This window comes from Dipodomys ordii, unplaced genomic scaffold (genome assembly GCF_000151885.1).
Source record: "Dipodomys ordii isolate 6190 unplaced genomic scaffold, Dord_2.0 Scaffold125, whole genome shotgun sequence".
Lineage (NCBI taxonomy): Eukaryota > Metazoa > Chordata > Mammalia > Rodentia > Heteromyidae > Dipodomys > Dipodomys ordii.
In genome coordinates, this window is record NW_012267341.1 from 2,307,687 (window position 1) to 2,325,217 (window position 17,531).

The window sequence follows — 17,531 nt, forward strand, 5'->3', positions numbered from 1 at the left end:
CTCACGCGTCTCCTCACCTCCACCGGTTGATCCCCACGGATGAGGAGGCCGCGAACCACGGGTCGAGGATATAAACGCAGCGCACGCAGCGAGCCCCGCGCACGGCCGCCAGCAGCGCCGGGTTGTCGTGGAGCCGCAAGCCTTTGCGGAACCAGTGCACAGACGACGCGCCATCCGCTCCGCTCGGTGGCGCCGGGACCGCCACTGCCGCGGTCACCATAGCGGCCGCCATCGCCGTCCAGAATGCGCCCGGACGCCGCCGCTCCGCCTTCGTTGGCACCTCGAACCACGCCCACAACCCGCCCAGTGACCTATGACGCCTCCGCTCCTCCATATACCCCCGCCTCCAGGGTATCGTAGGACCTCTCTTATTGGCTGTGGGCCTCAAGCTCGGTGATTGGCCCAGCGGCGCTGGCGCCGGCTCCGCCCACTCACGTTCCCACCATGTGTCCCTCGGCCGGGTTTGGACGGGGCGGGTCGGCCAGTGACGCAGGCGGGCACTCCCGGGCGTGGGCCGAGGCTGGGGACTGCGGATCCCTTACACGCAGCCTGTTCAGGGCCTGGAGTCAGCTGGCCAAGGTTGCTGTGACTGCAGCTAGTGACTTAGAGAACGGACAGCCTGCCTTCTGTATCACCATGAGCCACAAGGTTGTCGCCAGCTACCCACTCGGCCGGCAGTTTACTGAGCACATTTTATAGGCCAGAGAACACGATGGTTTCTTAAACTGTCTTGTGAACGAACGTGATTTCATTCAACAAGCCCCAACGAGATTGCTACTTGACAGTTTTGCTCCTCGAATCACAAAACAACTAGGAGGATTCCACCTAGAGTCTTCTGATTCCAAAGCTTCTGCTTTTCAGCTGGGAGCTTGTGGCTCACACCTGTTATCCTAGCTAATCAGGAGACTGAAATCTGAGGATCATGGTTCAAAGTCAGCCTGGGCAGGAGAAAGTCGATGAGACTCGTCTGCAATTAACCAGCAAAAACCCAAAAGTGGCGCTGTGGCTCAAGTGGCAGAGCTCTAGTCTTAAGTGGAAAAGCTATGCAAGAGTACAAGGCCCCAAGTTTAACCCTCAGTATCAACATATACACACAGACACAAACACATACACTTGCTTGCATTTGCTGGGCACAGGTGACTCACATCTATAATCCTAGCTACTCAGGAGGCTGAGATCTGAGAATTGTTGTTCAAGGTCATCCAGACAGGAAAGTCCATGAGACCCTTATCTCCAATGAGCTACCAAAAAGAAATGGAAATATGGCTCAAAGTAGTAAGCTGCTAACTTCAAGTACAAAAGCAGTTACAGACCCTGAGTTCAAATCCCAGGACTGCCATACACACAAACAAAGCTTGCATTTGCTTTTAACCCTCTCTGTGCATTAAGATCCTTAGCATATGCAAGTGGCAGTGTTTAAGGAAGACAAGAGTGTCCTTATTTACTAGTGCATCAGAAGATATGCAAGCTGGTATGAAATATGGAGGTATAGGGATTGGTAATTATAAGGGTGAATTTGCTTTCCATCTGTGTTAGCAACTTAATGGCATTTTGTGCAAAAGCCCTGGACTGAATTCCACGTGGATTGCAGAGACAAAGGGGGGGCACTGTATCCTATGCTTTCCTGAGGGAAACCCTCCCATTCTTCTGGAGTCTATTGACTGAATGTCCTTTCCAGCAGCAAAGTGTTGAGGATGGGCAGCAGCGTTGGCCTTACTGAGTGGAAGACAATCTCTTTCAACTGGTCCAATGGTGATCGTATTTACAACTCTTCCAGGACTTGGGAATGAGCAATGAAGGGATTTATAGTCAGTAAGTTAGAGGCATTAATTGACACCACTCTAAATCAAGTGTCATTGGCAAACCTAGGCACTTCCTCTCCCTTCCTGGGTTGTGTACAAGCTGTTCCCTTAGCATGGATCACATGACCTGCCCCATTCCCTTCCTAATTTCATGTTACTCTGTGTCATTGCTTAGTATTGATGTCAGCTTCTTACCATCTGGGCCTATCTCAGTCTGCGCTCCTCTTAATCCCTAATGCATCATTGTTCATCTGCCCCATTAGATTATTAATTTGATATTAGGTAATCCCCTCAGTCCCCCTCTCTCAGCACTGGGGCCATGGCTTATTTATACTTGTATTTTCATGGTTCATTTCATGGTCCATAACACTGGAGGATTATTTGAATGAAAGGGACCAGAGTCTCTGATTGGCAGAGATTCTAAGTCCCTACACTCAGTCCCTACACCTGACTTGAAGCTTATTTATGAATAAGATGCTGAATGAATCAATGCCACCTTATTTTCTGTTGAAGCACTATAATTTCTCTTCTTCTCTCTCTTTTTGCTGTGCAAGATAGATACCTGCTAAGAAGCAAGTATGCTTTATCCTTGGGAAAGTGAGTTAACCTCTCTGTCCTTCACTTTTTTTTTTGCCAGTCCTGGGGCTTGAACTCAGGACCTGAGTGTTGTCCCTGAGCCTCTTTGTGCTGAAGGCGCAATAGCGCTCCACCACTTGAATGACAGCTTTTTCTGAGTAGTTTTTTGGAGATAAGAATCTCATGGACTTTTCTGCCCAGTCTGGCTTCGAACTGTAGTCTTAGAGCTCAGTCTCCTGAGTAGCTAGGATTACACAGCAGCACCCAGCGTCTTCACTTTCTTAATAGATACAGTAGGGATGATAAGAGTACCTTAAAAATTGTAAGTGCTTATACTATGTAAGTGTCTGTTATTCTGAACAGTAGGATTTGATGTCAGAGTTTGCACTGTTGCATGTAATGCTTAAGACTTAATCTTACATGTAATTTGTGGTATCATGAGTGATTAAAAGGCTTTACTCATTTTTTTTTGTCGGTAGTTGGGCTTGAACTCTGGGCTTGGGCGCTGTCCCTGTGCTCTACAGCTCAAGGCAGGCACTCTACCGCTTGAGCCACAGTGCCACTTCCGATTTTCTAATGGTTTATTGGAGATCAGTCTCATGGAGCTGGGTGCTGGTGGCTCATGCCTGTAATCCTAGCTACTCAGGAGGCTGAGATCTGAGGATCATGGTTCAAAGCCAGCTCAGGCAGGAAAGTCTGTGAGATTCTGATCTCCAATAAACCACCAGAAAACCAGAAATGGTGCTGTGACTCAAGTGGTAGAGCTGAGGCCCAGAGTTCAAGCCCCATGACTGACAAAAAAAAAAAAAAAGAGTCTCATGGACTTTCCTGCCCAGGCTGGCTTTGAACCAAGATCCTCAGATCTCAGCCTCCTGAGTGGCTGGGATTACAGGTGTGAGCCACAGGCACCTGACTTTACTCATTTTTCATGTCCTCAAAATTACACCAATCATAAAGAACCAAGATAAGTAGTCAGTCTCCCCAAATCTCACCAGTCAGTTGTTTCCTGTCCTCAAGTTGCCTTCTGGACTGGGTCCATCTGCATCTAAATGAACAGCTTTCATCAAAGCTGAGGTCCCAGGCCATTCCTTTCTCAAGCCTCCTTATGCTGAGCACATTTCAATTGCTGTGTATTGTCTTTGTTCTGCCTGCTTTGAGTTTTATCACTAAACTGATAAAGATGAATTCATTCATTGAATGCCTATTGCTTAGGCATATTAACAGAGTAACATGTAGGGAGCAGGAAATGAATCTAGCACCAGATAGAATACTGCTGTGCAAAGTCCACTTTTGGGTTTTACCCTTTAAAAGGGTAAAAAAATTGGAAGTCAAATATTGATTGTTAAAGAGTTAAAACAATCAGGTACTATAGTCTTATCTCCCTACCTCCTTCCTTTCCCCTCCCTTCTCCCATTTCCTTTCACAAAGTCTCACTGTGTAGCCCAAGCTGGCCAGGAATGTGATCCTCCTGTCTTACTTAGTCCTCAGGGTGCTGGGATTACAGGTATGAACCAGGGTGCTCAGCTTTTGCTTGTGCTATTTCTCTTTAGGAAATTCAGAACTGATGACTTCATCCCTGTTTATCTCCATATTTACAAGCACCTCTGAAAAGAGGTTGTCATGAGGAGTTCTACTACAGTAGAAGGAAAAAAAATTCCCACTAGAGAGTGAAAGGCTCAAGAAAGGATTATGGATGAGACAAATTAGCCAGGAAGTGGGTGCTGACTCTCTTCTCTAAAGAAAACAGCTAAGTCCCATTTTGTCTTTATGTTGTTGTTATAAAAGTCCTGTAGGGAGACTGGATCAACTTTTCTGCACTGGCTTTGACTTGTGCTTTGTAAGTATTTGATGAGTGATGGAAGGCTAGTACAACGCAGAGAGAGGTCCTCCCCCAGCCAGGATAAGCTACTCATGCCCTCTAGTGGTGAGACAGGGAAGGGGTAGCTCCAGTCCCGGGTGCAGTCCTTGTGGAGGGCCCGGGTCTGCTTCCAAGGCTACACCCAAAGCCTGCTATGGACAAGCATGTTTTTCTTTTGAACTATTCAGACTGAGAAGCTATAAAGCTTTTTGAAAGCATAGGCTGTATAATTCTCTGAGTTCCCTTTCTAGCTCTGCCAGGATCCATTAAATTAAATACTTCCTTAAAATACAGAAGCTCTCTCTAACTTCTGTGGTCCTCTGTTTGCTCATTTGTAAAATGGGAGTGAGAATGAGAAGTACAGATGCAGATGGAATTGGAATAAGATCGACTTCAGAATCATGAAACAGACCTGCAAAAATCTGAGCATCTCACACATGACAAATATGCCTTTGTAGAGAGGAGGGGAAAGGTGGTTTTTCCTGTCATGACAATGGATCTGTCAGATTTCCTATTGTAAAAATATAAGATTTGGCTCCATTTGCCAAGTACACACAAGTCAATTCCAGGTATATCATTTGCTTACTGTGAAAGGTAAATAACAGGTGAATTTCTTCATCACCTTAGGTGCAAGATTTCTTGCCCCAAACATGAAAAGGTATTCACAAAGGAAAATACTGATAAATTGCATTAGAATTAAGAATATTTTCTATAAAAATCATTAACAAGGTGAAAAATAAACTTCAGGCTGGTAGAAAATACTTGTAACACTAATTTCTTTTTTCTTTTCTTTCCTGAGACTGAGGTTTGAACTTGGGACCTTGTACTCACTGGGTTTAGTTGTTCATAGCTAGTGTTCTATCTACCATTTGAGTCATGTCTCTAGTTCTGGCTTTCTGCTGATTTTTTGAGATGGGAATTTCAAGGACTTTTCTGCTGGAGCTGAGTTTGAACCAAGAGCCTTAGATCTCAGCCTCCTGAATAGCTAGGATTATAGATGTGAGCCTGACTGGTACAACCACTTAAGAAAATTGACATATGCACCAAATTTGAGAACCTAGTGCCTTATGAATAGTGAACCTTGTACCCTACACCCAACCAAATTTACTCCTAGCACATACTAATAGGCAGACATAGTTAGAAAGTTTAAAAGGTTGGTAGATTAATTAGAGCAGAGAGCCCCAGGAGAACTTCTTGTTGTGGAATGCATTGATGCATTGATGCAGCTTGGTGAGCTGAGATCAGAAAGCAGAAAATGCACGATTGTTTCAAAAACTCAGTCCCAGAAAATAGAATATCCCTCCCCTAGTATTCCTAGGTCTGCACAATCTTAGCTAGGAGTAGAGGAGGGAATATAAGCAATGGACCTGACTCACAGCAAGTCAGCAGGTTTTATCTGATTGGTCAGTTGTCCTATGCCTCATCTGCTTAGGGACAACCAATCAGAGTATATCCTAGGGTATTAAACACCCCTAGACTCAGAGAGAGAGGAGACCATTAGCAGAGAGGACACAGGAAGGACAGGGAGGGGGCAGCACCAGCCTTTCATTGACAGACTTCTGAATAAAATGTTTTGCATTTATCCCCTGTTGTCTGTGAACTTTGTTCATTGAATAGTAAAAGAAATCTGTACCAATACCTAACAGAACAGCAGAAGAAATCTATGCTCATGTGCACCAAAAGAGGAGCAGGAATGATCACAGGAGTATTAGTGAGATTTTTAAATCAGAAGCAACTCAAATGTCCATTCAAGTAGACTAGATAAACAAATTATGGTGTAACTAAGCAAAGGACTACTAGACAGTAGTAAAAATGAATAACCTAGGTCTGGGAAGGTGGCTCAGTGGTAGAGTGCTTGCCTCGCATGCATGAGGCCCTGGCTTCAATTCCTCAGCACCACATAAGCAGAAAAAGTCAGAAATGGCACCGTGACTCAAGTGGTAGGGCATCAGCCTTGAACTGAAGAGCTGAGGGACAGTGTCCAGGCCCAGAGTTCAGGCCCCATGGCTGACAAAAAAAAAAAAAAAAGAACAACCTATAGGTATGCATGGTGAGTCTAATGAAAGAGGCCACACACACACACACACACACACAACTTATAAATGCATACGTCCACAATGTAAAGTTTATAAACACAACATTAATGTGCAGTGTTCAGAACTAAAAAAGAAGAACCAACTCAAGCGCCTGTCAAATCCTGTAAACGTACCATATAATTGACCAATTTAGTGCATACGTCTCAGAGGCATTAAGGGTGTTCAGTGTTGTGTGACCCTGGCCATTCTCCATTCCCAGAATGTTTTCATCACCCTACAGGGTAAAGCCCTGTTCCTCCCTAGCCAAGCCCTGAAGCCAAGCCTTTGTCTCTATGAGTTTGCCAGGTCTAGGACACCCATCCAAATGGAATCATAAAATATTTGTCCTTTTGGGTCTGGTTCCTCCACTAAGCATGTAGCATGTGTCGGCACTTCTTTCTTTCCGGGGCTGCGTAATTAAAGTCACGCATGGATCTCCTGTAGTACAATGGCAGTCTCTGAGGTTATAAAGTCCCTGACACCTGCTGTGTCACAGCCCTTGTACCTAGGAAGCACGTGGCATATGGTAATGCTGGTGAAATCCAATGTGCTGCACTGTCAGGGGTGGAAACCACAACACATGCGGTCATGCACAGCACAGAGCGCGTGAGAACATGCCTACTACCCTCTCCCTTTTATCATTTGGTACCATTTTCTTCTTTTTTTTTTGTCGGTCGTGGGGCTTGAACTCTGGGCCTGGGTGCTGTCCCTCAGCTCTTTAGCTCAAGGCGAGCACTCTACCACTTGAGCTACAGTGCCACTTCCTTTTATCATTTGGGAGTGTACTTCTTCCAAAATAATTTTAAAAAGAGGCTTACTCTCAGTCTCCCCACAACAGCTTCCCCTTCTGTGTTTATCAGTGGCTTTGATGGCATGGGTGCTGGTGGCTCAGGCCTGTAATCTTAGCTCCTGGTGTGTGGGGGGAGTGGGGGGGGAGCTAGGATCTCAGTTCAGTCTGTGAGACTCTTCTCTCCAACTAACCACCAAAAAAACAGAAGTTGATCTGTGGCTCAAGTGGTAGAATGCCAACCTTGAGTAGAAAAGCTAAGGGGCAGTGCCCAGGCCCTGAGTTTAAGCACTAGAATCAGCACACATGTGAACATGTGCACGTGTGCGCACATGCACGTGCACACACATACACACACACACTCAAGATGAGTCAAGGTATTACTGTCCTATGCTGTCTAACTTTGGGTAAGTGCTTGATGATGAAGTGATCCTCTGCTGCCCCTCCTTCTCCCCCCTCCCAGCTCTTCCTCCCTTCCTCCCTCCAGCTTGCAAATTGATTGAGATATAATTAGGAAATAAACATTTCATAAAGTATATAGTGTGGTTTTGATTTATGAGTATGTTGTGAAATGACTACCACAGTAACCCAATTGTACACATCACCTCATCTAGTGACTTTTTTATTTGTGGTAGGAATTTTTAAGATCTACTCTCTTTGCAAATTACAAGCACACTATTATTAACTACAGTCCTCGTGCAATAGTCTTGCAAATTAAAGTCACTCCCTATCTAAGTCTAGATTTGGTTCTATTCGACAGTGTTTGGGCTGAGCTCTGAAGAGGCAGTAGGTATTGCAGGTAGAAGGAACAGTACATACAAAGGTCCTGGGGTGGAGCATTAAGGAACTAAAGTAAGGGTTAGAAATAAGCCTAAGGTCAGGCACCCTGTTTCCTGAAGTCTTTCTGTTCACCTGTCCTCAGGTGTTGGTGCGCCCTCATAGCAGCAAAATGGCTTCAGCAGATCCATTAACCCCATCAAACTCTCCTTTACAAGGGAAAAAAATCCAGGCTACTTCCTCTCGTCACTCATTGGCTTGAATTAAATACTTGTCTTTGCTTAGGATTACTGAAAGGATTTAGACCAATCACAAGCCATCCTGGGGGGTGGGGTGCAGATAAATATAGTCAAAGTACATTTTCTGCAGGTATAGAAATGTCATGATGAAATTCTTTGTCATGGGCTTGAATGCTGGGCCTGGGTGCTGTCCCTGAGCTCTTCAGCTCAAGGCTAGTGCTCTACCACTTCTGGTTTTCTGGTGGTTCATTGGAGTCTCACAGACTTTCCTGCCCAGGCTAGCTTTGAACCATGATACTCAGATCTCAGCCTCCTGAGTAGCTAGGATTATAGGCGTGAGCCACTGGTGCCTGGCTGAATGGCAGTTTTTTAAACAGAGTCCAGAAGAAAATCACAACTTTGCAAGCATCATTTTCTTTTCCACTAAGCTCCACTTTGGGAGAACACCCCAGTGAGCAAGAGCTGCTGAGCTGTAGCCCTGCCATACCCTTCACTAGGAACCTGAGGGTGGGGTGCTCTGGCTGGAGGCTGGTGAACTCCTGCTACAATGGCCATTGGACTCTGGTTTCCTGAATCTTCTCTGATCTTGAAATTCCACCAGACAACCCAGTTGCCCTTAAATAACAGCATCCCATATATTTAGACTAACGTGCTAGTTATCGTCTGCTGTATAACAAATCACCCCCAAACACTAGGGGCTTAAAACAAGGATTCATGGTTTTTCTGGCTGTCGCAGGCTGGCTGGCGTGTTGGTCCTGTTTGCCCAGTAGGTGGTGGTTGGCCTCATCTATGTGAGCTCCTCACTGGCTGTTCTTCCCCTGTCTTCTACTAGTCAGAACAAGGCACAGGTTTGGCCCTGACTCAGGGCTTTGCAAAAAGAAGTTCTAACCCAGCTCCTGGCAGACAGAAGGTCCTCCAAAGGAGGCTGTGGCCGGGGGTGGGTAATCAGGTGGAAGGCCGAGACCTCTCCCTAGATCTGATGAGCCTCTCTGAGCTGTGTTCTCATCTGTAAGATGGGGAAGGGGCCAGTGACAGCACTCAGCACTTGGTCTGAGTCAGCTAGTACTAGGATGCAGCTTGATTGACCCCTGCAGGCAGCTGGGAGCCTGGAAAGGATGGGACCAGCTTTCCCATGGGGGCCCGGGATTCCACATGTGTACACGCACGCACATACACACATGATGTCTTGCTCAGGCTTTTATTAAATCACATCCAGCTCAGCCATCTGGCCATACCGACTTCATTAGAACGCAGGGGCAGGAGAGGCACCACTTGCCCCAGGTTTTTATAATAAGAACCAAAACTTCAAAAATTACCCCCTACAAGATAGGAGGTGAGAATGGTGGACATGAGGGACAGGGGAGTGAAAGACACCCTGAGACCAAAAGGGAGTGATAGGGGGTGCCATGGTCTGGACGCTGTGGCCCCTTGAAATGCATGTTAGGAGATCTTGTCCACAGGAAGTGGAGCCTTTATGGGTGATTAGATGGGGGGGGTTGGGGGAGAGACCTCACAATTAGAATTAGTTTGTGCTTCCATCAAATGATACAGAGAGGGCCAGATGTCCTGAACTTGAACGTGCAGCCTCAGGAACTTGGAGAAATCAACTTGGGTTGTTTTTCAGCCACCCAGCGTGTGGGAGGGCTAAGCAGGGGACAGGCAGGTCCCCTGGGTGCAGCCTTAGGGGAGAAGGTATGTGATGATCCCTTTCTCAAGGGAGGCAGCTCAGGACCAGGGATGTGGGGGAGGGGGTCAATCAGTCCCCTAACCCCATAGCCCCACCTGAGGATGAAGGCTTTGGGGGAGAGAAGCGGGAGGGGTGAAAAGCAGCAACCAGGCCTGAGCCAGGAAGCTGTGCCAGGGACCAGGGGAGGGAGGCAAGTGTCACCTGTACCCCCTAAGGGACCAAGGAGCCAGGCAGGAAAATCTAGGCCCAAGGACTGGGAGATGCTCCACTGAGCACCCTACTTATCCTATAAAACACATGTGGTCCCCATGTGCTAAAGCTGCAGATATGGAGTGCAGAGGGCGAGACTTTTCTCTTAGCCTCCTTGGGCAGGGGAGACTGCGATCATGGCTATAAAGGCCCTGCCAGTCCCTTTCCTCCCTCAGCCTGCCCTCCAAGGGCTGCCTGCTTTTACAGGACCCTGGAGATATTGGGGTTTCCCAGGTCCCTTCCGCTGGCTGTGGTAGGGTTACCCCAACTCCCGAGTATCAAGAAGCCTGCCCCTGAAGGCTGCATCCTGTCCCTTTCCCTGGAGATGATGTGGAGGTAGGCCGGCCTAGGATGGGAAGGAGGGACGCTACTGCCCTGGGGTGGGCTGCCAGTGTTCTGACAGGACTGGGGGCCTCCTCTGGGGCCCCCAGACTCTGATCAGGTATCAGGTCTGTACACTGATCATGCCCTATCAACCTGGGCCCAAAGATTCCCGCCTGAGTTCATTCCCAGCGTCCCCGACCGAGCTCATACCCCCACGGTACTTTTCTCACCCTCTTTGGGGCTGGGGTCCTCTGGAGTCTTCTTCATCTCCCAGCCCCTGACCCAGGTGTAGGCAGAGGAGCCGCCCAGCACCATCAGATTGCTCGTCCACCACAAGAAGCTCTTGGTTTCCTCATAGTAAAGCACAGCCAGGACCGTCTGGGCACAGGCCTTGGCTGTGCCAGACACATTGTGGGTCAGGGGACTGGTGAACTTGATCTGCAGCCCTGTGACGTAGCCGATGGCGAAGCCAAACAAGCCACTCAGTGTCATCATGCCCCAGAAGTGGGCGCTGCCCAGCTGGGCAAAGTCTCGAAGGGCCTGGAACTCCCCGAGGAGCAGCAGCAGGGGCAGGAAGAGCACGCAGGCGTTGACGTTGTTGTAGAAGGTCAGGCGCCAGATGCTGCCATCCACAGCCGGGAGCACCTTCTTGGTGTAGATGGCATTGAGTGAGACGCAGAGGCTGGCTAGCACGCCAAAGATGGTGCCCGTCAGGGACAGGGTGCCCTCGGCTCCCTCCTGGTCCACGCCGAGCCAGAAGCCTCCTGTAGCAGGAGAGATGTGGGAGAGGGAGAAGGAGTGAGAGGATGTGAGGGGGAGGGACACATCGATTGTCATGCCGGTCCTGGGGCTTGAACTTAGGGCCCGGGTGCTGTCCTTGAGCTTCTTTGCTCAAGGCTGGCGCTCCACCACTTGAGCCACAACTCTACTCCTGGCTGTTTTTGGTGCTTAATTGGAGATAAGAGTCTCACAGACTTTCCTGCCAGGGCTGGCTTTGAACCATGATCTGCATAATCTCAGCCTCCTGAATAGCTAGGATGACAGGCGTGAGTCACTGGCCCAGGTGGAGAGGGACAAATTTTTGATACCAAAGTTCACAGGTTGTGTAGCAGCTCTCTCCATGTCATTCTCTTTAACCACATCCCAGGTCTCAGTGGCCCCTGGCTCCCTGCAAGACACAGGGGCTGGGGAAGCAGCCCCAAGTAGGACCTCTATCCTCTACCCCCAGCCTCTATTCTAATAGGGGAGGGGTGGGATGGGGCGGTAGGGACTGTTACCTTCTTTCATTACAACTGTAATCATTGTAATGAGGGCTGTAAAACAGACAGCTGTGCCTGCCTGGGGCCCTGGGCAGTAACTGTGTTCTACAGGGTGAGTGCTGCTGTACAGTGATGGTGACATTGGCTAACCTTGGCTTTCCCTCCCTAGATATCATCCTGGAGCATTCAATGAGAATGGCTCCTGGCCTGAAGTGGCCTGAGACCTGGGACAGTCTAAGACTCTGCTCTTGGGTTGCCTCCTGCTCAGCATCTCTGTGGTTCCCCATGGTACAATGGCAGGTCTCCACTCCCTGGGCTCCACACGCTGGTGTCCTGTGCCTGTGTCAGCCTTGTATCTCTCCTGTGATGGCTGCCTGTCCCCTCATATCTCAATCAGGCTCACTGTCTACACCAGAAAACTCTCCCCCTTTCCAGAATGTTCTACTGTCCCTTCAACACAGCCCTCCTCTCTATTCCTCTCCATTGCCACCACATACCATTGACATGGAGTGCAGGGGCTGCGGGCCCTTCCCCCTTTCTAGACCTGTAACCCCGAAGCCCGGCACAGAGGCCAGCAAGAGCTGAGCCACTTCTCTGTTTAACAAATGAACAGAGGTTGTGATGGAGGTGAGTGGAAGTATTAAAAGAGCTAAGACTCAGGCACAGTGGCACGCATCTGTAATCACAGCTGCTATGGGTGGCTGAATCAGGACGATCACTTGAACTCAGGATCTCTGAGCTGGCCTGGGCCCTATAGCAAGACCCTACCTCAGAATCAGGAGTCAAGACACTTGCTGCACTGTGGACACTGGACACACAAAGGGATCTGCCTCTGTCTCTGCCTTGGAAGACGCCTCCACTCCACAGGTACTCACAGACCTGCTGCGCGTAGGGTAGAGGGCTGCACTACACCCACACCTGCTTAAGCAGAGACCCCCTCCTACCCCAGCCACCTGCTGGTTAACCTCTGAATGCAGAACCTCAGGATCAAGACCTCAAGGTTCTAGATCCCAGAGGGAAGGCAGGTTCCTGCCTCCCCCCACCCCACACACACACAGGAGGAAGAACGTGCAGTGATGGGCCAGGTCTGGGGTCATGGAAACCCTGCCTCCTAGCCCTGCCCTGGCAGGCCACCATGGCTGGTGAAGGCACTGTCCCCTGATACTACCTCTCCATCAGCATCTTGGGTTACTCTGGGGACTTACTTCACATTTGCCTACAGGGAGGACACGTCACTGTTTTTCTGGCACAGCTGGTGGGACTGAAGTGGGATCCTGGGGTACTTGAGAGGGTCTCAGTTCCCCATGAGGAGAAGGTATAGGTGGTGCGGGGTTCTGCGGGGAGGAACTCCTTTCTCTCTCCACCCATCCTGGGCCTACACCAAGCAGCCCTAGATCCAACAACTGGTCAAGCAAGGAAAATATTTTCTAGGACAGATAGCGTGGATGGGCCCCCAACCTCCCCATAACCAGGACACTCAGCTTGGGACTGCAACACCAGACAAGAGTATATAGGCCAAGTCAGACAAACTGTGGTATGGGCCAAAACCTGAGGAGGTGCAGAAAAAGAGCCCATTTCTAGGAGGCTGCCCCAGGGAGCGAGGCCCAAACTCAGAGGCCCCCAACCCAGTGAGCAGACCAATAGGATGTGTGCAGTAGTGGAGGAGTTCAGTAACAGCCCATAGCCATATGTGGTTTCAGGCACCGAAAACGTGGTCAGAAGAACAATTTAGTTTAAATACACCTGTATCAGCCTAGCTCTAACAGCCAATGTACAAAAACGGCACAGAATGGTTAGACGCACAGGTCTGGGAGCCTGGCCCATCTGGGTTTGCATTCTAGCTTACCTACTTTCTAGCTGTGTGGCTCTGGCAACTAGTATAACCTCTCTAAGCCTCAGCTAGTTTGTAAGGAGATGATCATTAAATGCTACCACCCAGAGGATTTCTGGGTAAAGAAAGGAGATGCTAAGGTGGAATGATTAGCACAATGAGCTCCCTCCGCCCAATTCTTTTCTATCTTTTTTCTTTTTTTGCCAGTCCTGCAGCTTGAACTCAGGGCCTGGGCATTGTCCCTGAACTTCTTTTGCTAGCACTCTACCACTTGAGCCACAGTGGCACTTCTATTTTTTTCTGTATATGTGGTACTGAGGAATCAAACCCAGGGTTTCATGCTTGCTAGGCAAGCACTCTACCACTAAGCCACATTTCCAGCCCCCCAATTATTTTCTGATGATCAAGTCTGGGAAGAAGGTTAAGGCCTGTCAAAATATATGTGTTGAGGGTTGCCAGTGGCTCATGGCTATGATCCTAGCTACTCAGGAGACTGCAATATGGAGGATTGGGGTTTGAGGCCAGCTTGGGCAGAAAAGTTCACTAGATTCCATCTCCAAAATGAGCAGAAATCAGCAGGGCTGGGGTGTGGGTGACTCAAGTGCTAGAGTCTAGCAAGGGAGGCCCGGAGAGACCCTGAGTTCAGATCCCAGTACTGCCTCAAAATATAAACAAACATAAAAACCAATAGACCCCAAACAAAACCAAAAACGTGGGAGTTGTCCTCATCAAGGTCAGATGGTGATGGTATCTTTATTAAAAGATGCATTTGGCTCCACACAGCCAGACTGCATTCAGACTCCCATCTCTGCTAGTAATTAGATGTGTGATCCTGGACAAGTTATTTCACCTCTCTGTGCCTCGTCTTCCCTTCTGTAAATTCTGGCTATTCTAGCCATCGGATCCTGTTCTAGGGTTAGCTGAGTTACTATGGTGAAGTGCTCAGATCTGTGTGCCTGTGTTGCTCTTGCTGTTGCCATTGCTAACTATGTTTGCCCTGGCTGGGTCCCTAATTTGGTTGGGTGACCAGAACCAAGTTATTGGCCAGCTGTCTCTGGGCCCTAGGTGGCTGGGACAGGTGAAGTTTAGAGATTTCTTGGAAGAGTTGTCTTGCAGGGGTCATCCCCAGGAGGCCCCAGCAGGCCACTTACCAATGATGACCCCACAGGCCAGCAGGGCATAGAATGACGTGGCCTGCTTTAGAAGCAGGTAGGAGAGCAGCACGTTGAAGACAGTGGTGAGCGAGCGGCCCACGTTGTAGAAGGCCACGCCCACATGCTTGAGGCACAGGTTGTTGAAGGTGATCATGGCGATGAAGACCACCGAGAGGGGCAGGACGTTGCGGGCCACCCTGAGGTCCAGGTGCAGAGTCGGGAAGTCCAGCGTGCCGGGGCAGCAGGCGGCCAGCGTGCTGAGGCTCTTGCACAGCAACACGGTCACCAGGCACTGGTAGAAGGTGACGAAGATCGGGGTGTCCAGCCGCAGGGAGGGGCTGTCCAGCAAGTACTTGTTGAGGAACACCATGGAGATGGACGTGAGCCAGTAGAGGGTCACCACCAGAGCGATCTGCAGAGCCCTCAACAGGAAGGGCTTCTCCCCGCTGCCCTCCGCCTGGTCCCCGGGGTCGGAGGCCCCAGTCAGCGCCATGTGTAGGATCCGGGACCGCTTCAGGGGGGCCCTGTTCATGGCGGCAGAAGGGAAGGGTCACCAGAATGCAGTCTCGGGGCGCAGGACGGCCAGCTGCGTCTCTCTGCCAGCCTTGCCCCGGGTGTCACACGGGAGGGGGGCAGCCCAAGGGGGTCCCCTTCCTCTGGGATGGAGCTGAGGTTTGGGGTGCAGCCCTAGGGGGTCCCCCTTCCTCTGGGATGGGGGCGGTTACCAGGGAGGGATCGCAGGGGGAGAGGTGAGGGAGAGGAAAGGAGAGAGGGGGTGCAGGCTCAGGGTGGACGAGGGGGGTCGCCAGGCGCCGGAGGAGGGCGGGCTGCGCGGCGATGGAACGAGGGGGGCCCCGGGCCGCGGCCCCGGGCGGGCGCGGGCTCCGGCTGGGCCCGGGAACCTCCGGACGTCCGCGCCTCCGGGGGGCGGGGCCAGGCCTCACTTCCGGACACGCCCCCGCCCCGTCTTAAAGGGCCTACGCGCCCAGCCTCGCGCTGGAAGTCGCAGCCCGGGGCACCATCGCGGCTCGCCGCCGGGCTCCGGCTCTCTGGCTGCGGTGCTCACGGAGGCTGACGGGGACCCTCGGCACCCTGGGGGGGTTTCCCTGGGTGCCTGGGCCTCGCCCTCTTCCTGGAGGGCGTCCGCCCTCCCCGCCGGCTCCGCCGGCCTCTGCTCTGCCCTGAGCTCGGTCCAGGTCCGCGTTCCGGAGCTCCCGGAACCCGGGGTGCGCTCGGGAAGGCCTGGGCACCGCCCTCCGCTCCCGGAGGACCCCCCCCCCAGGCTCACGTCCCTCCCCGAGCCCAGACCCCGCGTCCAGTCCTGGGACTCCCAGATCTCGTTTTCCAGACCCGGTTTTCGCCGCCTCCAGAGCCCTCCTCGGAGCCCGAGACCCCCGGCCGCGCTCCCCGAGGCCGCGCCGCCGCTGCCAGCCCCGAGTCCGTCCCGGGGCCGGGGCCGAGCTCCGCGCACCTGTCCTGCCCGGGGGCCCTGCCCTGTTACCCGAAAATACCGACCCCCCTGCGCCTGCTCGGCGCCCGCAGGGTCCGGGCCCCGCGCCCTGACGCCGCCCCGCTGCACCTGCGGCGCCGCGCCCGCGGACAGCTTCCTGCTCCCGCGCCCCGGGGCTCCCGAGGCCGGCCTGCCACGTCCTGGGGGCGGCGGGACACTTTCCCGCGGATGGTGGGAGAAGGCCCCTTCCTCTTTCGAAGGCTGTCCCGGGCCGCCCCCCCGCCCCCGCCTGCCTGGCGCTTCGGGGTCAGTTCCCGCCGCTGGCACGTCCCAGAACCCGGTTGCATCCCGGGTTGCTGGCTCCGATCTGCGCCTGGAGAGGGGCGAGGGCGGGGGCACGGCCGGTCCCGGAGGTGGGTCCCCCCCTTCCCCAGGGGCCAGGCTGGGGGCTCGGGCCCCAGCCACGCGGGCTGACCCCTCTGGGGTCCCTGCCCAACGTTGGCAATCCTCCCCCCTCACTTCTGCCGCCCGCGCCCCTGACCCCCATCCCCACCCCCTTCTCCCACCTCACCTCTGTGGTCCGGGTTCTCTTCCTTGTGAAACTCGGAGCTGAGTTAGACCACTCGGGGTTCTGGGTCTTCTTGCTCAGAACTCTAGCTTGCGTGGCCCAATGGAGGAACTGGCCTGTTTGTAATGTGTATCTCAGACAGCATTTAGTACCGTTTGTCAAAAGACAAACTGACAGCAGGTCTAGCTGTAGTTCCGGTAGCTTTGGATTCGAGGATTAGAGGCAGCCTTCCCTACAAAGAGGATGGAGTTCTAGCCTCGCTTCTCAAGGGAGGAACAAGGAAACAGGAAGAAGGGTTCAGGTAAGAGTGATCTACTCTTACCGACCCGGAATCTCCTGTTTGCAAGAAAATCGAATGTTTGGGGATCCTTCTGCTTCCTTAAGCTTTGAATTTGATTATGGTAATTTTATGACTCCTTGGGCTGTGCTGTGACTGACTCTCCCTGAGCAAAGGAAGCAGGGGATTTTATTTATTTATACCTGATAGACTTCTTATGCCATGAAAAGATAGTCGCTGGGCTGGGAAGGTGGCTCAGTGGTAGAGTGCTTGCCTTGCATGCATGAGGCCCTGGGTTCGATTCCTTAGTACCACATAAGCAGAAAAAGCTGGAAGTGGCGCTGTGGCTCAAGTGGTAGAGCACTAACCTTGAGGTGAAGAGGTCAGGGACAGCGCCCAGGCCCAGAGTTCAGGCCCCACAACCAAGAAAAGAAAAGATAGTCGTACTCTCATGCACAATGGATCCAGACTATGTTCGAAGACGGTGGAGAGAAAATTCTAGGGGAAAGTTTAGCTGTGTGTGTGTGTGTGTGTGTGTGTGTGTGTGTGTGTAAGATAGACAGACAGACAGACAGACTGAGACAAGACACAGAGAGACAATACTGGGGCTTGAGCTCA

General features: G+C 51.4%; 2 protein-coding genes across 4 annotated transcripts in view; both read right to left on the bottom strand.

The window, feature by feature from the left end:
- The window catches only part of Cry2 (cryptochrome circadian clock 2), a 31,020-nt gene extending 30,708 nt beyond the window's left edge, over nt 1–312 (bottom strand). For both annotated transcript variants that reach the window (XM_013030030.1, XM_013030031.1), the window contains exon 1: nt 18–312. In XM_013030030.1, coding sequence (XP_012885484.1) covers nt 18–232 — 215 coding nt within the window. In that variant the 5' untranslated portion in view covers nt 233–312. The remainder of the gene's footprint in view (nt 1–17) is intronic.
- An 8,984-nt stretch (nt 313–9,296) lies between these two features.
- Slc35c1 (solute carrier family 35 (GDP-fucose transporter), member C1) lies at nt 9,297–16,722 on the bottom strand. 2 transcript variants are annotated; one of them, XM_013029943.1, is made up of 3 exons: nt 16,640–16,722; nt 14,616–15,142; nt 9,297–11,138 (listed from the first exon to the last, which is right to left on the bottom strand). In XM_013029943.1, exons 2-3 carry the CDS (start codon nt 15,109–15,111, stop codon nt 10,579–10,581), a joined length of 1,056 nt encoding a protein of 351 aa, XP_012885397.1. In that variant the 5' UTR covers nt 15,112–15,142; nt 16,640–16,722; the 3' UTR covers nt 9,297–10,578. The 2 variants fall into 2 exon arrangements, with proteins under 2 accessions (XP_012885397.1, XP_012885396.1); XM_013029942.1 differs by lacking the exon at nt 16,640–16,722 and having other exon boundaries at nt 14,616–15,504.
- Between the last annotated feature and the right edge of the window lie 809 nt (nt 16,723–17,531).

Excerpts from the sequence above, each read along its gene's own strand:
- Slc35c1 (XM_013029942.1), bottom strand. The coding sequence starts at position 15,150 with ATGAACAGGGCCCCCCTGAAGCGGTCCCGGATCCTACACATGGCGCTG. Across the intron at positions 11,139-14,615 it reads GGCCTGTGGGGTCATCATTG|GAGGCTTCTGGCTCGGCGTG; the intron begins GTAAGTGGCCTG and ends CTCCTGCTACAG.